The 22,135-nt window shown below is 42.9% G+C and overlaps 1 protein-coding gene and 1 long non-coding RNA gene across 2 annotated transcripts; one reads left to right on the top strand and one right to left on the bottom strand.

Annotated features, from left to right (window-relative positions):
* Positions 1 to 3,922: 3,922 nt before the first annotated feature.
* On the bottom strand, positions 3,923 to 7,878 carry LOC307053140. Its single transcript, XR_013810900.1, has 3 exons — positions 7,839 to 7,878; positions 4,890 to 5,208; positions 3,923 to 4,129 (listed from the first exon to the last, which is right to left on the bottom strand). It is a non-coding gene; the product is annotated as an uncharacterized lncRNA (long non-coding RNA).
* Positions 7,879 to 9,632: 1,754 nt separating this feature from the next.
* Positions 9,633 to 10,793, top strand: DNAJC28 (DnaJ heat shock protein family (Hsp40) member C28; the record flags this gene model as incomplete). The annotated part of the gene is made up of 1 exon (XM_079705483.1): positions 9,633 to 10,793. The coding sequence occupies one exon, from the start codon at positions 9,633 to 9,635 to the stop codon at positions 10,791 to 10,793; it is 1,161 nt and encodes a 386-aa protein (XP_079561609.1).
* Positions 10,794 to 22,135: the final 11,342 nt, after the last annotated feature.

The raw sequence follows: 22,135 nt of genomic DNA, 5'->3' as shown, positions 1-22,135 counted from the left end.
CCTCCCCAGTTGAGAATCAGTGGTCTACAGTCACTCAGAGAAGGATCTCAGGGTCTAGTCAGTTTGCCTCAGATGTGGTCAATGGACCCCCTGCATCAGTATCATCTGAAAATGCATTAAAGATACAGATTCTGGCTCTCTGCAGCACCACAGAATTAGAATCTCTAGAGGCAGCATCTGGAATTATTAAGAAGCTCCTCAAGTCACTCTTTTGAACACTATAGGGTGAGAACTCTGCTCTAGGCCCTCCCAGTTCAAATCTGAAGAGAGCCATCAAACACTACTCTGCTTGAATTCAGATTAGCCCAAAAGAAGGAAAGAGACTCCAAGTTCCTGATTCTGACTATTGAAACACTGAATTCAAAACAAACCCTGACACAGTGCTCACCACATCCTTTACAACATTAGCTCATTGAATCCATGTAGCAATATTACCAGGTGGATACCATCATCACTCCCTTTTTATAAATGAGGAAACTGAGGCACAGAGGAGTTAGGTCACTTGCCCAAGAACATTCAGCGAGTGCTAGGCATATCCAAGATTTGAACAAAGGCAGTATGGATCCAGGGCACGTGTACTTAACACTCTGCTTCACTTGAATAGATCTGTCAGGACACAATGGCAAAGCAAGGAGTTAATCAGGGAAAGAGACGGCCAAGAAGAGCCCTCCTGGAATCTAGTCAACTCTGAGTTTGGGAAAGTCATGTGCACACAGTAGGTTGCACCTACTCAGGAGCAATCAGAGCAGGACATGAGCAAACTTGAAAGTGTTCCCCAACCTACACACAGAACTGCCCATACGGGGCAGAAGCCTCACTGGCACGAGGGGCTTAAACACAATCTCTTACTAACATTGGTTCACCAATAAGCTACTCTGACCCAGAAGCAACTTCTAGGAAGCCAGGCCTAAAAATACCATACTCGTCCCTGGCAGTCTGAAAACTGTGTGCATGCCCAAGGCTGTGCCCTTTCAGGAACGATGAGAGAGGAAACCTCCAAGTTACTATTCCCTGGCTGAACATGAGGCAAAAACATAAATTCCCTGAACCATGATAGCCACACACACATACAATGGTAAAGAGCAAAAATCTAACTGGCTAGGAGGGCTTAAGCACAACCTTTGCCCAATAAGTGTCTTATTCCCACGCAGAGGCAACCCCTAAATAGCCATGTTAAAACAGAAAAGCAAGAGGGGAAAGTCTGAGCAAGAATATCAGAGGCTACACATTGTGGAGAAATAGATTTGGCAGAATTAGTTCAGCCAAGTCACTAGACAGACAACAAAGCAAATAACAACCACCTTTAGAGGGGGGAAATCAGTATCCAAAGTTGCTACAATATATTACATAAAATGTCAAATTTTCAACAAAAAATTACAAGACATGCAAAAAATAGGAAAGTGTGACCCATATACAGGAAAAAAAGTAGGTAATAAAAACTGCCTTTGAAGGGGCCTGAATGGTGCACTTTGTAAAGACTTCAAAGCTGCCATTATAAATATGTACAAAGAATTAAAAGACAGGGGGACTTCCCTGGTGGTCCAGTGGGTAAGTCCATATGCTGCAACTAAAGATACCACATGCCACAACAAAGATCCCACGTGCCGCAGCTAAGACCTGGCACAGCCTAAATAAATAAATAAATATTTTTAAAAAAGAATTAAAAGACAGTATCATGAAACTGTCTCATCAAATACAGAATATTAATAAAGAGAAATTATTTTAAAAGATTCAAATAGAAATTCTGAAGTTAAAAAATATAACATTTGAAATGAAAACTTCACTAGAGGGACTCAATAGATTTGGGGGTTTCAGTTTTTATTTTTATATTTTTAATTAATTAATTAATTAATTATTAGGTTGTGTTGGGTCTTAGTTGTGGCATGCGGGATCTTTTGTTGCGGCACACAGGCTCTTTGTTGTGGCTCACGGACTTCTCTCTAGTTGTGGTGCATGGGCTCCAGAGCGTGAGGGCTCAGTAGTTGCAGCATGTGGGCTCTAGAGCGCATGGGCTCGGTAGTTGCCCTGCAGCATGTGGGATCTTAGTTCCCCAACCAGGGATCGAACCCGAGTCCCCTGCATTGGAAAGCGGATTCTTTACCAATGGACCACCAGGGAAGTCCCCTCAGTAGTAGATTTGAGCTGGCAGAAGAAATGGTGAACTTGAAGATAGATCAAATAGAGATTATCCAACCTGAGGAACAGAGAGAAAAAAGAATGAAGAAAAATAAACAGAGCCTCAGAAAAATCTGACACCATTAAATACACCATCAAATGCATAATGGGGGTGTCAGAAGGAGAGAAAGAGATGAGAAAAACAATTGAAGAAATAATGGCTGAGAACATCCCAAATTTTATGGAAAAACATTCATTTATCATCCAAGAAGCTCCATGAACTCCAAGCAGGATAAACTCAAAAAGATTCACATCCAGACACATCAGAGCCAAAATGTTTAAAGCCAAAGATAATGAATGTACATGGTAGTAGATACCACGGGAATTCAGATCACACAGGACTTTAATTGTTGAACAAACGCAATGCATAAGAGAAAAAAGAACGTAATGGATCTTAACTTCAGATAAAAATTCTTTACCTATAAATGAAGTCCCAGTTTTCCCAAGGATTGATGGAGGCTTTCCACCATGCAGTTGGGACCTCAAAAAAGGAAAGAAAGAAAAGAAAAAGAAAACGGTAACTATGTGAGGTGATATGTTAGTTTGTTAATTAGCATGGTTGTGATGATTATTTCACAATTATACATATACGAAATTATCAAGTTGTGCACCTTACATGTACACAATTTTTGTCAATTATACCTCAATAAAGCTGGAAACAAATTTTGAAGGATGAGAAAAACATAGTGTTGTGCTGTAAAGCAGTGATTTTGATAAACAGGTTGGGTAAATATAATATGGGTTGGAATCAATTCAAATCTTGATTCTCAGGCAGCTGATGTGCATTTGTTTCCCCATTAGTAGCCTGCAAGTAGAGTGAGGTATATAAATTATTCATAGTTTCAAGGAACAGAAAGCACTAGAGATCAGCACCAGTCAAATCCAGATAATTCAGGCTCAAATGACAATAAATCACCATGTTAACTCGATACCAAAAATGGAAACTGGCATCCTGGGTTGGGGAAGGCAGTTTTCCATTAGCAAATGTCCACAAATCCTGCGTGTGGCCCTTACTGACCACCTTAGAATGGTTCAATAACTGGGTAACCCACCTGCGAAGAGGGAAAACGGAAAAATATCTAAATGAGTGTTAATCTCCTCTTTTCCAGGGTACCTTTCCCAACCCGCCTAGATTTTAGGTCTTTGTTATGCTAATTAAGTTAATCTACTGCCTTTTAAAAAAAATTTTGGCCACACAGTGCAGCAGGCTGGACCAGAGATAAAACCCAGGCCTCTGCAGTGAAAGCACTGAAACCTAACCATCGGCCACCAGGGAATTCCCTCGTTGTCTTTCTTTTAAAGCTGACACTGTCTACAGCCAACTCTTCCTTGATCAAATAGAGTAAAAAATGAATTAATATACTCAAACTAACATAACACTGTACCTCAACTCTATTTCAATAAAATAAACAAAAAAATGAATTGAGATGAATCATATTTCATAGTGAATGAACTGAGAAGCATATTTCATAGTGCTTCTGGGAATTGTAGCTTCAGAAGATAAGATTCGCAAACATCACTGAAAAATATGTGATTTTAGGATGCAGATGGAACCATAAATCAATCTTCAGGGGAGTGTGATTTTGGTTATTATGGCACCACAACTTATTGGAAATAAATCAACTTCTTTGCAGTTACCACAGAACCAGCAAATGAAAGAAAGGGGGAAAAAAGAAACAGATGGATTAAAACAGAGTCCTCACTTGCTTTATTTTCTTTTTTTAATATTTATTTATTTTGGCTGCAGCAGGTCTTAGGTGTGGCATCTCCGTTGCGGCATGTGGGATCTTTAGTTACAGCATGAAGACGTCTTAGTTGCAGCATGCACGTGGGATCTAGTTCCCTGACCAGGGATCGAACCTGGGCCTCCTGCATTGGCATCTCGGAGACAACCACTGGACCACCAGGGAAGTCTCGAGCCCTCACTTGCTTTAGTCAAAGTGTGAAACTACATCTGAGAGTACAAAGAGAAAAGAGGTTACTTTTGTAGTGCCATGCTTCTTGCAGTAGCTCAGTGAAGTATTTAATATAACTATAAGGTAAGAAAATTTGTTTTCTGGTAACTTTTAAAAAATATCACACATCTATTTCCCACCCACTCAGAAACAGAATTAATGATTAAGTTTTGGTGTGCTAACTAAATTCATGCCAATTCTCTACCCTCCCTTGTTTATGGGGAAATTTGTTTCAAAATGCTCAACTCTATTCTGAGAGCATGGAATTATGAAAAAGATGTTCCAGAGTAGGAAATGTCACACACATCTAATCCAACACACTTTAATTTAAAACCAGCCCTTATGTGTAAGATTATACTACAACCCAGCTGACAAACCAGAGGTAATAATTAGACTTTGTGGAAAGTAATAGATTGAGGCTCAAGCATGTTGATTTGAATCATGACATAACCTTAAAGTGGTTAACAATTTTATATAGAAAATGAACAGGCTCTTAAAAGTCTGTGGAAGTACTTCCCTGGTGGTCCAGTGGTAAAGAATCTGCCTTACAATGCAAGGATGCGGGTTTGATCCCTGGTTAGGGAACTAAGATCCCACATGCTGCGGGGCAACTAAGCCCGCGCGCCACAACTACTGAGCTCATGTGCCTCAACTAGAGCCCGTGTGCTGCAGACTACAGAGCCCACGTACCCTGAAACCTGCGCGCCACAACTAGAGAGAGAAAAGCCACACGCCACCACTAGAGAGAAGCCCACTTACTATAATAAAGAGCCTGCGCGCCACAACAAAAGATCCCGCATGCCTCAGTGAAGATCCCGCATGCCACAACTCGGACCTGATGCAGCCAAAAATAAGTAAAATAAATAATAAATAAATCTTAAAAAAAAATAGTCTATGGAGTTTAAATAAGCGAGGTAGCATGATCACATTAAAAACGCTAGTCCGGGCTTCCCTGGTGGTGCAGTGGTTGAGAGTTCGCTTGCCGATGCAGGGGACACGGGTTCGTGCCCCGGTCCGGGAAGATCCCACACGCCGCTCTCCGCGACGGGAGAGGCCACAACAGTGAGAGGCCCTCGTACTGCAGAAAAAAACAAAAACAAACAAACAAAAAATGCTAGTCAACCAGGAATTCCCTGGTGGTTTAGTGGTTAGGATTCAGCGTTTTCACCGTGGCCTGGGTTCAATCCCTGGCCGAGGGAACTGCCAACAAGTGGCACAGCCAAAACAAAAAAAAAATGCTAGTCAACCTACGTTTTTGGTTCTGACTCTAAATTTGATCCTCTGATCACATCTTATAATCTTTAGGACTGTTGACTACAGAGTATGCACGCACCTTCTACAAGGAAAAGAACTAGGACTTCACTGGTGGTCCAGTGGTTAAGAATCTGCCTGCCAATGTAGGGGACACGGGTTCGAGCCCTGGTCCAGGAAGATCCCACATAGCCACAACTACTGAAGCCTGCACGCCTAGAGCCCGTGCTCCGCAACTAGAGAAGCCACTGCAATGAGAAGCCCACTGGCCGCAACTAGAGAAAGCCCACAGGCAGCAACAAAGACCCAACACAGCCAAAAAAAAAAAAAAGAAAAGAACTATATCTTAATTCTTTTATTTGTTTTTTCTCTGTTTTAATGAGAACTATATTTTCAAACGGTGGATTCTTTCTGCCCATAACTAGACTGAGGAAGACCTGCTGACTTAAAAGTCCATGGGTTAGGGATTCCCTGGCAGTCCAGTTGTTAGGGTTCTGCGCTTCCACTGAAGGGGGCACTGGTTCCATCCCTGGTGAGGGAAACTAAGATCCCAGATCCCACAAGCCATGTGGCATGGCCAAAATAAATAAATAATAATATTGTATCTATGTTAAATCTGCTGAATTTGATAACAGTGCTAGGATGATGTAAGAGAATGCCCTTGTTTTGAGGAAACAAATACTTAAGTACTTTAGAGTAAAGGGACGTAAAACATAATTACTTTTAAATACTGAAGTACTTTGGGGTAAAGGAACATAATATATGCAATTACTTTTAAATACAGAAGTACTTTTGGGTAAAGGAACATAATATATGCAATTACTTTTAAATAGTTCAGAAAGAAATACATACATGGAGAAAGAGAGAAAATGGTAAAGCAACTCTTGGTAGCTGAACCAATACCAGAAACTGCCTACCTCCACCATTTCATATAAATAAGAAAAATAATCCCCCAAGTCAGTTAGCTAATTTACACTTTGCAGCTGAAAGCATGCTTTACTGATAACTCAGCTGACTCCAATTCACCTTCTACATGTACAGAATCACACTATAGAATCACACTAGAATCACACATTCTGAAAACAGAAATGGACTTAGAGTCCCAGTAACTTACAGAGTCTAGTCACTTAACCAAGTCACTTAACTGCTCGCGGTTAAAGTATAGTTACTTATAAGATGCGAACATCAAAATGGCATTTGTGTGGGCTTCCCGGTGGCGCAGTGGTTGAAAGTCCGCCTGCCGATGCAGGGGACACGGGTTCGTGCCCCGGTCTGGGAAGATCCCACATGCCGCGGAGCGGCTGGGCCCGTGAGCCATGGCCGCTGAGCCTGCGCGTCCGGAGCCTGTGCTCCGCAACGGGAGAGGCCACAGCAGTGAGAGGCCCACGTACTGAAAAAAAAAAAAAAAAAAAAAAAAAAAAAAAAAAAATGGCATTTGTGATGAGTGCATTGTAAAATGCAAAGTGCTATATAAGTACGGGTAGTTTCTAAAACTGTGTTTGTGTTTTTTTACCCTTTTATAGCTTTGTTTAAAATGTTGGCTAGAAGAGATAACACTTGTAGAAGAAACATTTTCTTTCGCACAGGAGTTCTTCTGTGCTCATTGTTTGCTTATAAGGAAATACTTCTGAATAAGAATTTATTTTCTGCACACCTACATAGAAGGTAACAAATTATTACACTGTCTATAACTCAGAAGCCTTTCTAGGCTAGTACCTATTTCTGGTTTCTTTTAGGAGACACAATCATAACAAAAATATTTAATGTGCCAGGCATTGTGCAAAGTGGCTTACGTACATTGTGTAATTCTCACAAAAACTCAGTGAGTTCGATGCAATGATTATTTCATCATCAGTAAAATGGGGAAAACAATAGCAATTACCTCACAGGTCTGTTGTAAGGATTTGAAAAGACTATACATAGAGCATTTAGCACAGTGCCTGGCCAAAAGTAACTGCTAAATACACTTTACCATTTGTTGGTACCTTCATTTTACAGATAAACAGACACAGAAAAAAGGCAAGTGTAAGCAACAGGATTTTCAACTCAGGTCTGACTCCCCAAGTTTCTGCCGCTTTCTTTCTTCTTTCTTTTTTTACAATTATCTCCTCGTACAGTAGGGGGAAAAGTAAACCCCCATGATAGTGGCTTAACTTAAAGCCAGGAAACACCTAATTTAATTGTCTTCGACTGTGCTTACCCCCTACCAACGCCAGGCAGAGTGAGCTGCTCACTACGTTCTTGAACTAATGAAAGACTAGGTTTCTAACCCGGGTGAGCTAGATCTTTCTGGGCTGGGTAGTTTCCTCGTCTCTGAGCTGGTGTCCCCGGCTGCAGACCCGAAAAGGCTGTTCAGGTCCTGTTCGGGGAAACGGACTTGTCTTCCCCTCCTCAAAAAACAATTTACCGAGGGCCACTGCCCTCCGACCCACTAGGACTCGAATGATCCCAACCTACATTCGCCTACGATAACTCCTATATGTCTTCACCACCTCCACGGCGACCTTCTCGGAGCCCGGCTCTCCCCGCGCCTTCCTCTTGGCAGACGCAGGCGCAGGCGCGCGGCAGAGTTCTGCGCGCGCCGCACTTCCCGCCAAACTACAGCTCCCAGAATCCCCGTCGATCGATCCACCTCCCACTCGAGGTGGGGGCGGAGGCGGAGCAGATTGTCTGGGGCGGGGCGTATCATCTCGAAATGTCCTGCTCGTGTCCTCTTGGGAAGAGTTCGTTTTAAAAGAGATTCTGGGGTTCCCTGATAAGGTAGGACATCTGTTCCTCTTAGGTATAATACTGCCCTCCGCACCCCGAGGGTTCCCTCAGTGTAAAACGCAGGTGGTCTAGTCCAGCGGAGATATTTGCCCACGGCCACCGCGGGGAAGCCTGAGGAGTCAAGGGCCCAGCGCCCACGCATGCGCACAGGCGTAGCTTGGGGGCGGGAGCCTCTGAGACCCTTCCCAGCATCAGAGGTGAGTAGGGGGCGGGGCGGGGCGGGGCGGGGCGTGTCCCGGGTTGGGACTGACCACTCCCCCGCGACGGCCACAGTTCGCACAATCACTACCATCCCAATCAACTCTGAAACTCCCAGACCCCAATTGTCCGGAAAATTGGAGTCCCCAGGAGCTCAGTTTTAGCGTTTATACATCAAAATCCTGTTTTCAGTTAAACCACTTCCAGCATTTCAACTGCTATTATCTGTGTACAAGACTTTCTCCTCTACTATACCGTGCTTTTTTAAAAAAAATAAATTTATTTATTTTTGGCTGTTCGTTGCTGCCTGCAGGCGTTCTCTAGTTGTGGAGAGCGGGGGCTACTCTTGGTTGCAGTGCACGGGCTTCTCATTGCGGTGGCTTCTCTTGTTGCACAGCACGGGCTCTAGGTGCGCAGGCTTCAGTAGTGTGGCACGTGGGCTCAGTAGTTGTGGTGCACGGGCTTAGTTGCTCCGCAGCATGTGGGATCTTCCCGGGCCAGGGCTCGAACCCGTGTCCCTTGCATTGGCAGGCGGATTCTTAACCACTGCGCCACCAGGGAAGCCCTATACCGTGCATTTTAAAAATAATAGCTAACGTATTGGGAGGCCTCACCTTTCATCTTGGTTTTTCGGCATGCAGCAGATAGCTCCTTCCTAACAAGCTGTAGAGCTTAAAGTCTTTTGGACACTTGATTCTATTCAATTTAGTGTCAGACTAGGTACATACTTTGTCATGTTCTCTGATTGTTTCACGTATGTCTTCTCATGACAGGACTCTTTGGGACGATAAAGACAATGATACACTCACTAACTAAAGAAATGGTGATGCCAATGAAGTTTATAATCTGCTGGGGATACAGACAATTAAGCAAGGGGCTTATTGTGCCCTAACCCTAACCATTTTGCTTACAACTTGCTGTGGGACTTGGTTATGTTGCTTAACCTTCTGGGCCTACATTTTCTCACAAAATGAGAAGATTGGACTAGATGATCTCTCAGAACTTGCCAGCTCTAAAATTCTGTGGTTAGTTAGTGAGGAGTAGAATCCAGATTATATCACAATATGTTAATGCAAAGCATCATCAACTTCCATTTCTCTGCTAACATAAATGAAATATAGCTACAAGAATTTTGGCAGCAGCATTAGAAAGAACTACCCCTTGTTGTACTGTAATTTAATCCTTATTGCTGAAAATATGAATTTAGCTGATAATACAACTGTCTTCACCCTATATTTGTTGTCATTTTATAGATCATTGCTAGGAAGAACTCTGGGTACAATAATGAACACAGTGTATGTGATGATGGCTCAAATCTTAAGATCTCATCTGATAAATGCTTCAGTGATTCCTAATCGAATGAAAATGGGTCCATATCTTGGTGTCATTAGAACTAGAATGATGTCAACTCATAAATCCAAAAAGAAGATGAGAGAATATTTTAGGCTGCTGAATCTGGATGAAGGATGCTCTGCAGATGACGTCAGAGAATCTTTTCATAAGCTTGCCAAGCAATACCATCCAGATGGTGGCTCTAATACTGCTGATTCTGCAACATTTATAAGGATCGAAGAAGCTTATAGGAAGGTGCTTTCCCACGTGATAGAACAAACAAATGGCAGACAGAGTAAAGTTGAAGAAACAGAAGAAGAAGAAAAAAAATTCAAACATAACACACCCCAACACCGGCATTATTTAAGTTTTGAGGGTATTGGTTTTGGGACTCCAAGTCAACGAGAGAAGCAGTATAGGCAATTTAGAGCAGACCGTGCAACTGAGCAAGTGATGGAATACCAAAAGCAGAAACTGCAAAGCCAGTATTTCACCGATAGTGTAACTGTTAAAGATGTAAGACACAGTAAGGAACAAAAGATAACTCAAGCAATAGAACGTTTGGTGGAGGATCTCATTCAGGAATCAATGGCAAAAGGAGACTTTGACAATCTCAGTGGGAAAGGAAAACCTCTAAAAAAATTTTCTGGCTGTTCATATATTGATCCCATGACTCACAACCTGAACAGAATATTGATAGATAATGGATACCAACCAGAATGGATCCTAATGCAAAAGGAAATAAAGGATACTATTGATCAACTCAGAGAGGCAATTTTAGTGTCAAGGAAAAAACTTGGGAATCCAATGACACCAACTGAAGAGAAACAGTGGAACCAAGTTTGTGAGAAGTTTCAAGAAAACATCAAAAAACTAAACAAGCGAATTAATGACTTTAATTTAATTGTTCCCCTTCTGACCAGGCAAAAAGTCCATTTTGATGCACAGAAAGAAATTGCCAGAGCCCAGGAAATATATGAGACCCTTATAAGAACACAAGAAGTCACAGATAAAAACCCAAATAACTTTGATCAGGGAGAAGGAGAGGAAACACCTGGAGTCAAGACAGGATTCTTTAACTGGATGAATGTGTGGCAATTTATTAAAATATGACCATCTCGTTCACAGAACTGCCCCCAATCATTTTTAGTAGTACTGACATCACACATAGAGGCTGAGATTTCTTTCTATAACACGAGTCTGAGAACTGTGTGCCTCTGTACTTTGCACAAAACAAGTCACATCTCCAGTGACGTGTAGATGAGAGAGCTGTAAGAAACTAAGAGAAATATTCAACCAGCTTTGCTCTGAGGATATGGCAAAACAAGAGGAGAACTTACTTTTAAGGAAACAATTTAATACATTTCAGAGCGTAAATGTCGGTCATCCAGTGAAAGGAGTTAGGATAGGGACTCAGGCTGGGAATCATAAAGGGATTCCAAAGTCTTAGTGCAGTTTTAAACTCTAATAAGTTAAAAACATTTGTTGTTTGCCATCTGCAAACATAGGTACTTCAACAACAACTAAGAATGTATCATGAAAGGTCACAAAATGAAAGAAGTATGGAATGTAGGCAACTAAACCTCCAAATGATGTATGTTTTTCACAGGTTTGCTGCATTTATACACCTGAGGTTATTAAAGCACACATTTTTCTAAGACTTTTGGGACATTCTCTATATGGTTGGAAATGTTAAGATCAGAAAATTACCCTAGTGGATTTATGACACTCTCTTTTTTATAAAGCCCTTCTCTCTGGGCACTGAATAAAGAAACCACCAAATATCTTGGTTGTACTTTTTCCTGCCTAACTTCATGAGCCATTAGCAGCACAGATCCATCAGCCAAGCTAGCTGATTTAACTATTCTAGAAATAGGCTCCAATGTCCACTTTTAAAGAGTTTTGAAAGTATTTTCTGACCTTTCAGAGGTGGGGAAAAAAAAAATCCTTGGGCTCAATGGAAACAAGATTTCACTTTTGGCTTCATCTCTAATCAGAGTTGAAATGTTAGGTTTACATAAACCTACCTGAAGCCTCTCTTTGTTATGGATCAAACTCCTCAGAGGCTTTTTCAGTGATATGAAAACCTCAGTTTACTGTCTTAGGGATCCAATTTCCTGTCTTAAGAACCCTTTAATAAAAAAAGATAAGGTACCCACTTGCACCTTTGGCAAATGACAGGAGATTGACATCCATGAGATTGTGTCCCAACCACTTTCAGAAAGACCTGACTTCTTTAGGTTTGTGTAAATGCCTATTCACAGAATGGGGCAACTAGAGGATAATGGAGAGTTGTCAAAAGGATAGGTCTGTTTCCTTATTTAATTTGGAGCGCTGTACTATGGAAGGGCCTCAGAAGCATGTCACTTGCCCCTCTGATTTTGGAAGAACAAGTTATTTTGTAAAGCGTGTGATAGTTAAATAAAATTACATCTTCAAAAGGAAATTTCAGACCTTTCTGCTTACCTGATGGGGCATTAATTGGCATATGTGATTACTTTATGGAATGAATTATCATTAGCTTCTGCAATGATATATTATTCTAAATACAATTGTGAACAGTGTGAAATAAGTTTCTAATAAAAGCTATAGTTCCAAAACATTTTAGAAGGCTATGATTCTGTGAATCTTGTTAAATATTAGAATTAGATATATGATACCTAATTACATTGCAGCAACATATATGAATAAAACCATTTTTTGCTATTAGATAATGAGAATGCAAAGTTACCAGAAAACTCCAGTAATTCCTAATTTCAGCACAGCACACTTTATGTTTGTAAATGTTGTCTATATTAATAAAGTTAATAAGGTTAATAAAGTTAATTTTAATGATTGTTCTATAAACAACTAATAGTAATAAAAAGCATATTTTTGCCTGGCCATCTAAGTTAATCTTTTTTATGGATAATGTTAAAACTGACTGAGACATGACCTATTTTTTTTTTGACTATTCTTGTTAAGAAGGCAAGTTTGCCTATGTAAAAACAGATTCACTTATTTAAATAACTAAGTGTCAGGCCAGAAAAACTTTGGGCCGGTTCATTGGAGTTTGTGGAATTGGAATCTGACACTTACATCTGTTTTTATGTATTGGGTTAGCTAAAAGTTTGTTCCGGTTTTTCCGTAACATCTCATGGATGTTGGTGACCCAACAGCTTGAGGATAGATCCTCAGATCACAGATCACAGGCTTTTATCTCTGAGCTGTGTCCTTGTTCTGTGTGCCTGAGGTTCGGCCTCAGTCAGTAGTCTGGTCCCTCAGGACTATAGTTTTAAGTTCCTTGATAGAACTACTACATTATCATTCATTTTCTTCATCGTGCTCCCAGGATATAGCCCTGCTCTTGGGGGTACCCCTCCTAGAGATGGGAGTCCCCTGTAACGTTGTCTGTATGGCTGGGGCCATACTTCCCTGCTTCCAGCTGCCTGAGTCCCCATCCCTGGGCCTCAGCCACCTTCTGGGACATTTCCAATACCTCTCAGGCACAACTCATGCTGATTTGCCTGTTCCTAGAAGTACTGATTTTCCTTTTCGACAAAGTTCTGTTCATTCAACGTACAGTTACTGAAGTCCTGCAAGGCGATCCACCATTCCACCATCTGGATTCTCAGAAATCAGTAACTGGGTTGGGGTGCAGCAAAAGGATGCCTCACCCCCAAATGTAGCCCTCAGATACTCACTTTGCTTGGTATTCCTGCTACCACTGCGACCCAGCTCCAGGGGCGGGGGCTGGGCGGGGGTACTGGGCTTCCTCTCCTTCTCTGGCCTAAGGGCAGACCCAGAGGTGTTGTCATAATACCTCATGCCTGGCTGAGACCAGACTGGAACATGCAAACACAGCTTTCCTCAAGGCTCAGGGATGACAGAAAAGGAAGGAAGACAGTCCCTAGGATGGGATGATACAGCTTGTGACCCTCTCCAAGTTGCCTCTGAGCCCAGTCCCCAGCCTGCTGGGGAGGGAAAGAGCACACCCCTCTTCCACTTTTGGCAGGGCCCTCAAGTGCCCTCAGCATGCCTCTCCTCCCCCAAATCTAGCCTAGGAAAGTAAGGTCTTAAGGGAGGGGTCCCCAACCCCCAGACTGCGGACCAGTAGCGGTCCGAGGTCTGTTAGGAACCGGGCTGCACAGCAGTAGGTGAGCAGCGGGCGAGCGAGCGAAGCTTCATCTGCCGCTCCCCACCGCTCCCCACCACTCCCCATCTCTCCCCACCACTCCCCACCGCTCCCCACGGCTCCCCACGGCTCCCCATCTCTCCCCACCAGTCCCCACCGCTCCCCATCGCTCCTCACCGCTCCCCATCGCTCCCCATCGCTCCCCATCTCTCCCCACCGCTCCCCACCGCTCCTCACCGCTCCCCACCGCTCCCCACCGCTCCCCACCGCTCCCCATCTCTCCCCACCGCTCCCCACCGCTCCTCACCGCTCCCCACCGCTCCCCATCGCTCCCCACCGCTCCTCACCGCTCCCCACCGCTCCCCATCGCTCCCCACCGCTCCCCACCGCTCCCCACCGCTCCCCATCGCTCCCCACCGCTCCCCATCTCTCCCCATCGCTCCCCACCGCTCCCCATCTCTCCCCACCAGTCCCCAACGCTCCCCATCGCTCCCCACCGCTCCCCATCGCTCCCCACTGCTCCCCATTGCTCGCATTACCGCCTGAGCCCTGAACCATCCCCTCCCCCCCCACCCCCGCCCCAGTCCATGGAAAACTTGTCTTCCACAAAACCGGTCCCTGGTGCCAGAAAGGTTGGGGACTGCTGTCTTAAGGGACTTCCTTTACTGCCAAGACTGATTTCAAAGGTCTGGCTTCCTGTTCAAAGACCCACATCTTCCCTAGGTGATTGATGTCCCCCCAGCCCCACTAAGTGGCAGATCCTACCTGAAGGTTTCAACAGGACAGATAACATCTGAATACACTCCAGTAAGATTAAGATTGTTACAAGAGACCTACTCACAGTTGTGTGTGTAGGGGATGGGAGGTCTTTCCTGGTGCACCTAGAGGACCTTGTATTGAGGAGCATATGGTCCAGTGGCAACTTGGCTTTGGCATTTATAGCTGGGCCTCTGTGCTCTCTGTGGCTTTATCCTGCAGGGGAATCTGGTTCCATGGCCTCATCCTCTCAGCCACAGTTTACGCCATGATTGGCCCAGCCGAGCCCCAAGATTCCCAGTGAGCTTTGCTTAAATGGATAGTAGACAATTGTTGTACTTTTGGTTGCCCATCATCTTCCAAATAGTCCACCCATATTGATGATGGCATCTGTCATTCATCTGGGGAGGATGTGGTTCTTAGCACAGGAAGTCAGACCTTTGAAGTTGGTCTTGGCAGGAGAGAAAATCCTAGTTCATTTAAATATGCTCAGAAATGGGTGCCTGACCTAGACTGCCAACAGGACTTGTCCTTGGGAGACGTGTTCAGAATGAGGCATGGGAGGAAATGCGTTGGTTCTCTGTGAAAGTTCCACTTGGCTGGTGCAGGAAGGCAGTGGCTGCCAGGTGGAGCTGCTGGCCCCGAAGTGGTGTCAATGTTGGTGGCAGTGGCACTCAAGTTCCTGGCTTCTAGTGCATGGTGGCCACAGCCATTCTTGTGTTTCTTTCACCAGCCCAGTTCTTCAGTGTGGTTTTAGGCATTGTTCCTGGAAACAACCTTGAGCCACTTTCTCCACCCTCCCCAAACTTCCAGCGTCCTTTAATAAATCCCTTTTCTGCTTAATCCAGCTAGAGGCAGGACTGCCATTTGCAACTAAGAAATGTGACCGATACAGATGAGATCATGGGAATTTCATGGTTTGGGGATAAACAGGCACTATACACTGGATTGTAGGGCCTGGGGCACGTGGACTCATTAAACTTTCAGCTCTGCCACTTTGTAGGTGTATGATCCGTGACCAAACCTCATGGACCTACAAGTTTCTCAGGTGTAAACAGGAATGCTTCTTATGAGGATTCAATGATCTATTGTACGTAAAGAATCCTGCGTAGTTAGTGAAATGCGATGACCACTCCATACTAAGTATTAAATTATGTACCCTGTTGTGCTAATATAATAATAAACAGAAGTTCTTATTATTTTTAAGGTTTGTTGAAAAAAAATGTTCCATAGTTCTTCTCTTGGGGAAGTATTGATTTCAAAGCAAATCTTGCCAGTTTCAGTCAGTTTCCTGCATTGACTGAAATTTCTCTGTCATGTCTTCAGCTAGCTGCAGGCTTCAAATGAAAATGTAGAAGCCAGTCAAGAAAGACCACAAATTGTATGATTCCATTTGTATGAAAAGTCCAGAGTAGGCCAGTCTATAGAGACAGAAAGTAGATCAGTGTTTGCCTAGGGCTGTAAGGAAATGAGTGACTGCTAATGGTGACAGGTTTTCTTTTGGGGGGTGATGAAAATGTTCTGAAATTGACTGTGGTAGTGGTTGTACAACTCTGTGAACATAGTGAGAACCATGGAATTGTGCCTTTTCTTTTTTTATTTTTATTTTTTTGGCCACGCCACACGGCATGGGGGACCTTAGTTCCCTGACCAGGGATCAAACGCACGCCTCCTGCAGTGGAAGGGCGAGTCTTAACCGCTGGACCGCCAGGGAAGTCCCAAGAACCATGGAACTGTGCCTTTTAAAGGAGTGAATTTTATGGCATATGAAAGCTTTTATTAAGAAAAGAAAACAGTAAAGGGCAATGCAGAGGGGTTCTGCTTTTGGTAGGTTGCTTGCTACTTTTCTATAGGCAAGAAATGTCTTCAGAAGCATAGGAAATGAGAACTATTTTATTTTATGTTTTAATTATTTTTGAAGTTTTAAATTTTATTTTATTTATTTATACAGCAGGTTCTTATTAGTTATCCACTTTATACATATTAGTGTATATATGTCAATCCCAATCTCCCAATTCATCACACACACACACCCACCCCCCACCCCCGAGAACTATTTTAAATTGTGTTAAGCAGAGAAATGACTGCCAATGTTTTAAGAATTTTATTTTAGATGCTTTTATGGCTGCAGCAAAAATTGATTATTACTTACCAATTTCTGCCAAAACCCCACAAAACTTTGCTAGTATTCCCGGGCCTTTGTTACTGTGTCTTTCTTACAACAGATAGCTACTCTTAGCAAACTGAACGGTGGCCTTACCTAAACAAGAATCCACAAAGTGGAGAAAAACTAGATAAAAACAAATGCACATTTTGTGAAAATGACTGAGAGAGAGTGGTCTTTAATTACATATACAGACTTTTTACTTTAAAACTCAGCAGGTGATCAAGCAGTAGTTGCGATGTCAATTCCCATTCCTGTTACACATCCTGTTGCCCACAGCCTGTGGGGAAACTGAGGTCTAGCGAACCTACCTGCCCTCTCTTCTCTTTCTCTTCTCCAACCCTAAGAAAAACCATCCTGAGAAGTAATGATTCCATGGCCTTCTGGACACAGGGAGCTGGCAGAGGAAGGCAGAGCACGTGTGCATGCCTCTGGGTCCCACTCTTATGGACTTGAGTATCCTAAGAGGTTTGGAAGATAGTCATTCTAAATGTATCGATTACAGTGCCTGCCTGCCCACAGTTCCACAGGGGCCAAAGCCATTGGCCTGAGGACAGGGCCAATCATCATCAACTGGATGATGAGGTGTTACATAGTTCAATAGGTAAGGTTCTTTATTTGGGGGAAAAAGATTATTTTAAACATTTGTATGTACATAGTAAAAAATCCAGTCAATGAAAAATGAGAGGCAATAAACAAGTGAGTTCCTCTTTACCCCAGACTCCCCCAGATCCAGACCTCCTGAGCCTACTTCCCAGATCTAATCCTCATCAACAATTTCTTGCTTATCTGTATTAGTTTTCTATGGGTGCTGTAACAAATGACTGCAAACTTAGAGGCTTAAACAACACAAATTTATAATCTTACAGTTCTAGAGGCCAGAAGTCCAAGGTGGATCTTACTGGGCTAAAATCAAAGTGCTGGCAGGGCTTCATTCCTTCTGGAGGCTCCAGAGAAGTATCTGAGTCCTTGCTTTTCCAGCTTCTAGAAGCTGCCTGTATCCTTGGCTTGTAGCCCCTTCTTCTGTCTTCAAAGCCAGCAACAGCAGGTGGAGTCCTTCTCATGTCACACCACTCCGACTCTCCTGCCTCCCTCTCAAACTTTTAAGGACTTTTGTGGTGACACTGGGCCTATCCAGATCACCCAGCATAATCTCCCTATTTTAAAGTCAGTTGAGGGGCTTCCCTGGTGGTGCAGTGGTTAAGAATCCGCCTGCCAGTGCAGGGGACATGGGTTCAAGCCCTGGTCCGGGAGGATCCCACGTGCTGCGGAGCAACTAAGCCCGTGTGCCACGACTACTGAGGCTGCACTCTAGAGCCCGTGAGCCACAACAACTGAGCCCACGTGCCACAACTACTGAAGCTTGCATGCCTGGAGCCTGTGCTCTGCAACGAGAGGCCACCACAACGAGAAGCCCGTGCACCTCAACAAAGAGTAGCCCCACTCGCCGCAACTACAGAAAGCCCGTACACAGCAACAAAGACCCAAAGCAGCCAAAAATAAATAAATAAATAAATTTTTAAAAAAGTCAGTTGAATATACATGCTACTATGTATAAAATAGATAATCAACAAGGACCTACTGTATAGCACATGGAACTCTACTCAATATTCTGTAATAACCTATATGGGAAAAGAATCTAAAAAGGAGTGGGTATATGTATATGTATAACTGAACCACTTTTCTGTACACCTGAAACTAACACAACATTGTAAGTCAACTATACTCCAATACAAAACAAAAATTAAAAAGAAAAAAAAGTTGATTAGCAACATTAATTCCATTTGCAAGTTTAATTTCCCTTTGCTATGTAACATAACATATTCAGAGATTCTGGGATTAGGACATATTTGGGGGGGCCATTGTCCTGCTACCACAATATCCTTTCAAAAATTTATGCACAGCTGACCCTCAAACAACACAGGTTTGAACTGTGCAGGTTCACTTATATGTGGATTTTTTTTCAATAAATGTGTACTACAGTACTGCACGATTCACAGTTGGTTGAATCTGGGATGTGAACCCAAATCCAAGTTATCCTTGGATTTTTGACTGCACAGGGGATCAGCACCCCTAACGCCTGAGTTGTTGAAGGGTCAACTGTATATGATTTATATACCCACACTGTCTCTCCATTGCTTTCACAAAAATACACAAATGTGAGCACACTATACATATTCTTATGTTTTTCTTCACCTGCCTATTAATATATCTTCAAGATTTTTCCAATTCAACACATATAGCTCTATCTCATTATCTGTTAAGCCAGCATGAGATTGTTGTATGCTCTCATGGAACGTAGAACTAACCAATGTGGAGCAAATGAAATAAATAGCAGTGCAAGATTACACAAAGACAGATGACAAGACATCGAGAGGGCAAATGCAAGCTGAAGTCATCGTGAATCAGGAAGGTGATATGGCATAATAACGAGCCATGAGGCATGAGATACAGAGAAGGCGACAAAAGCCCACACTTGTTGAACACCTTCCTTACGTTAACTAACTTAATCTTCACAACAATCCTATGACATAGGTATTATTATTAACTGTTTCTGAGAGACGGAGACACTAAGGCACAGATGAAATAACTTGGCATGCAGCTAGGAAGTGGCAGAGCTGCGATTTGAATCCAGACTGAATATAGTTGGTCTGATTCCAGATCCCTGTTGTTACCCACACACCAAGCTATGGTGTTGGCAGAGAGGAAACTGGAGATCACATTATTGAGTGAAGATTCCAGAACTCCGGACACTGAGGTTCCTGGGGCTGCTTTGCATTCAGTGTGTGTTTTTTTTTGTTTTTTTTTATTTTAATTTTTATTGGAGTATAGTTGATTTACAATGTTATGTTAGTTTCAGGTGTACAGCAAAGTGAATCAGTTATGCATACATATAGATCCACTCTTTGTAAAACTTCTTTCTCCATATAGGTCATTACTATATGTATGGAGTTCCCTGTGCTGTGTAGTAGGTAGGATTCAGTGTGTTTTCTAGCTGGATTATTATTCTTGTCCTTTATTTCCCTCGAGGTCCCTGCCTCCCTGACTAACTGTAACACCGACGAGCAAGAGGAAATGTGATGTAGGGGAGAGGAAATGAATGGGCTTCAGAGCTCGAGAGACTTGAACTCAGATCCAGGGTTTTCCACTCGCTAGCTATGAGACCTTCTTGGGCTTCTGTTTTCTCATCTGTCAAATGCAGGATTGTTGTAATCCTTTGAGATGATGAACATGAAATACTGGGTGCAGGGTGCGGTCCTCAGTGGTAAATCAGTGGTTCTCAGCAGAGGCATTACTGCCCCCGAGAGGACATTTTGGAAATTTGTGGGAGAATTTTCAGTTGACAAGATGATTAGAGGGGCACTACTGGCTGAGCTTCTGTTTAGCCCATTTGGACCCGTATGTCATGCTGGCTGGCACCTATTCTGATTGGTTGGTAAGTCCATGGAATCCTAGATTTTTTAAAATTAATTTTTATTGTAGTATAGTTGCTTTACAATGCTGTGTCAGTTTCTACTGTACAGCAAAATGAATCAGCCATACATATACATGTATCCCCTCCCTTTTGGACTTCCTTCCCATTCAGGTCACCACAGTGCACTAAGTAGAGCTCCTTGTGCTATACAATATGTTCTCATTAGTTATCTATGTTATACATAGTATCAGTAGTTCAATCCTTATCTCCCAATTCCTCCCCCTCCCCCTCCCCCTTCCTCCCCTCCCCCCTTCCCCCTCCCCCTTTCCCCCTTGGTAGCCATACATTTGTTTGCTACCTCTGTGAATCCTAGTTGTTAAGTATTTCTTTTTTTCTTCTTCCTCTTTTATTTTTTTTGGCTGTGTTGGGTCTTCGTTGTGGCGCGTGGGCTTTCTCTAGTTGCAGCGAGCGGGGGCTACTCTTCATTGCAGTGCACGGACTTCTCATTGCAGTGGCTTCTCTTGTTGCAGAGCACGGGCTCCAGGTGCACGGGCTTCAGTAATTGTGGCACGTGGGCTCAGTAGTTGTGGCTCGCGGGCTCTAGAGCGCAGGCTCACTAGTTGTGGCTCATGGGCTTAGTTGCTCCGCGGCACGTGGAATCTTCCCAGACCAGGGCTTGAACCTGTGTCCCCTGCATTGGCAGGCGGATTCTTAACCACTGCACCACCAGGGAAGTCCCTAGTTGTTAAGTATTTCAAATATCACCCCTGACCATAGGCATTCAGGAGGTGAGGCCAGGGATGCCGGGTGTTTTGCAATGTACAGGTGGTTGACCAAAATGAGGAATTGTTCCATGTCCTGCTCAACATTCAAACGTCCCACCAGACATTCACGTGGGTGAATACTCTGTTTATAGTCATCTTAGCCTAGAATGGGATTATATTTTACATATAAATATGACATAATTTTGCATGATTTTAAATACACTCATCTTTTTTTCCCCATAAATACAACTACTGTGAAAATTGTACTTCATTTTCTTGGGATTTTAGAAAAACATGGCACCATGGCTTATGGCATTAGAATGACCAGTACTACATGCCTATTGGAGTTTGCATTTGCAGTGCTGAAGGCAAATATGTACCAGAGGAGATCAGAGATCCCTTTTAATTTAGAAGCAAGTGTTATTAAATTAGTGGAGGTCATAGCTAGTGTCCAAGACGGCCCCTAAAAATCCCCTCTTTCTGATATTCAGTTTTTTGTGTAGTGCTCTCCCACAATACAGCAAACATGATGGTATGCTCTGTGTGACCAGTAGAATATAGCAAACGTGATGGTATATCTCTTCTGAGGCTAGAAGCTTCCTGCTCTCACTCTCTCTCAGATCAGTCACTCTGAGTGAAGTCAGTTGACATATCTTGAGGCAGCCTTGTGGAGAGGCACATGTACTCAGGAACCAAGGTCTCCAGCCAACAGCCATGTAAGTAAGCTTTATGGGAAGCAGATCCTCAGGCAAGTCTTCAGATGTTTGCAGCCCCAGCTGACAGTTTAATTATAAGCTCATGAGGAATCCTGAGCCAGAACAACTCAACTAAGCTGCTCTCAGATTCCTGACCCTCAGAAATTGTACAAGATTATAAATAAATAGTTGATGTTTCAAGTTGCTGATGTTTTGGGACAATTTGCTAGATAGCAATAGATAACTAATACAGAAGACATACATGAAACTCAATAATCTCATTAATTTCATCAATAAGCAGTTTAAAAAACATTTCATATGTGCTACCCTTCTAGTATAATTAAAGTCAATCTATATTATAAAAATTACGTGTTGAAATGATTTATTTATTTTGGGGTCACCTTTTGTATTTCTGTCTTGTACTGTCCCCAGAGACCTTCCATCTAACTTCTTTAGGGCTTTTTAAAAAAATTTTTATTTATTTTTGGCTGCATTGGGTCTTTGTTGCTGCACGCAGGCTTTCTCTAGTTGTGGTATGCAGGATTTC

Source organism: Hyperoodon ampullatus (assembly GCF_949752795.1).
Source record: "Hyperoodon ampullatus genome assembly, chromosome: 5".
Lineage (NCBI taxonomy): Eukaryota > Metazoa > Chordata > Mammalia > Artiodactyla > Ziphiidae > Hyperoodon > Hyperoodon ampullatus.
The sequence above is the reverse complement of the archived record's forward strand: the minus strand, read 5'-3'. Positions and strand labels throughout refer to the sequence as shown.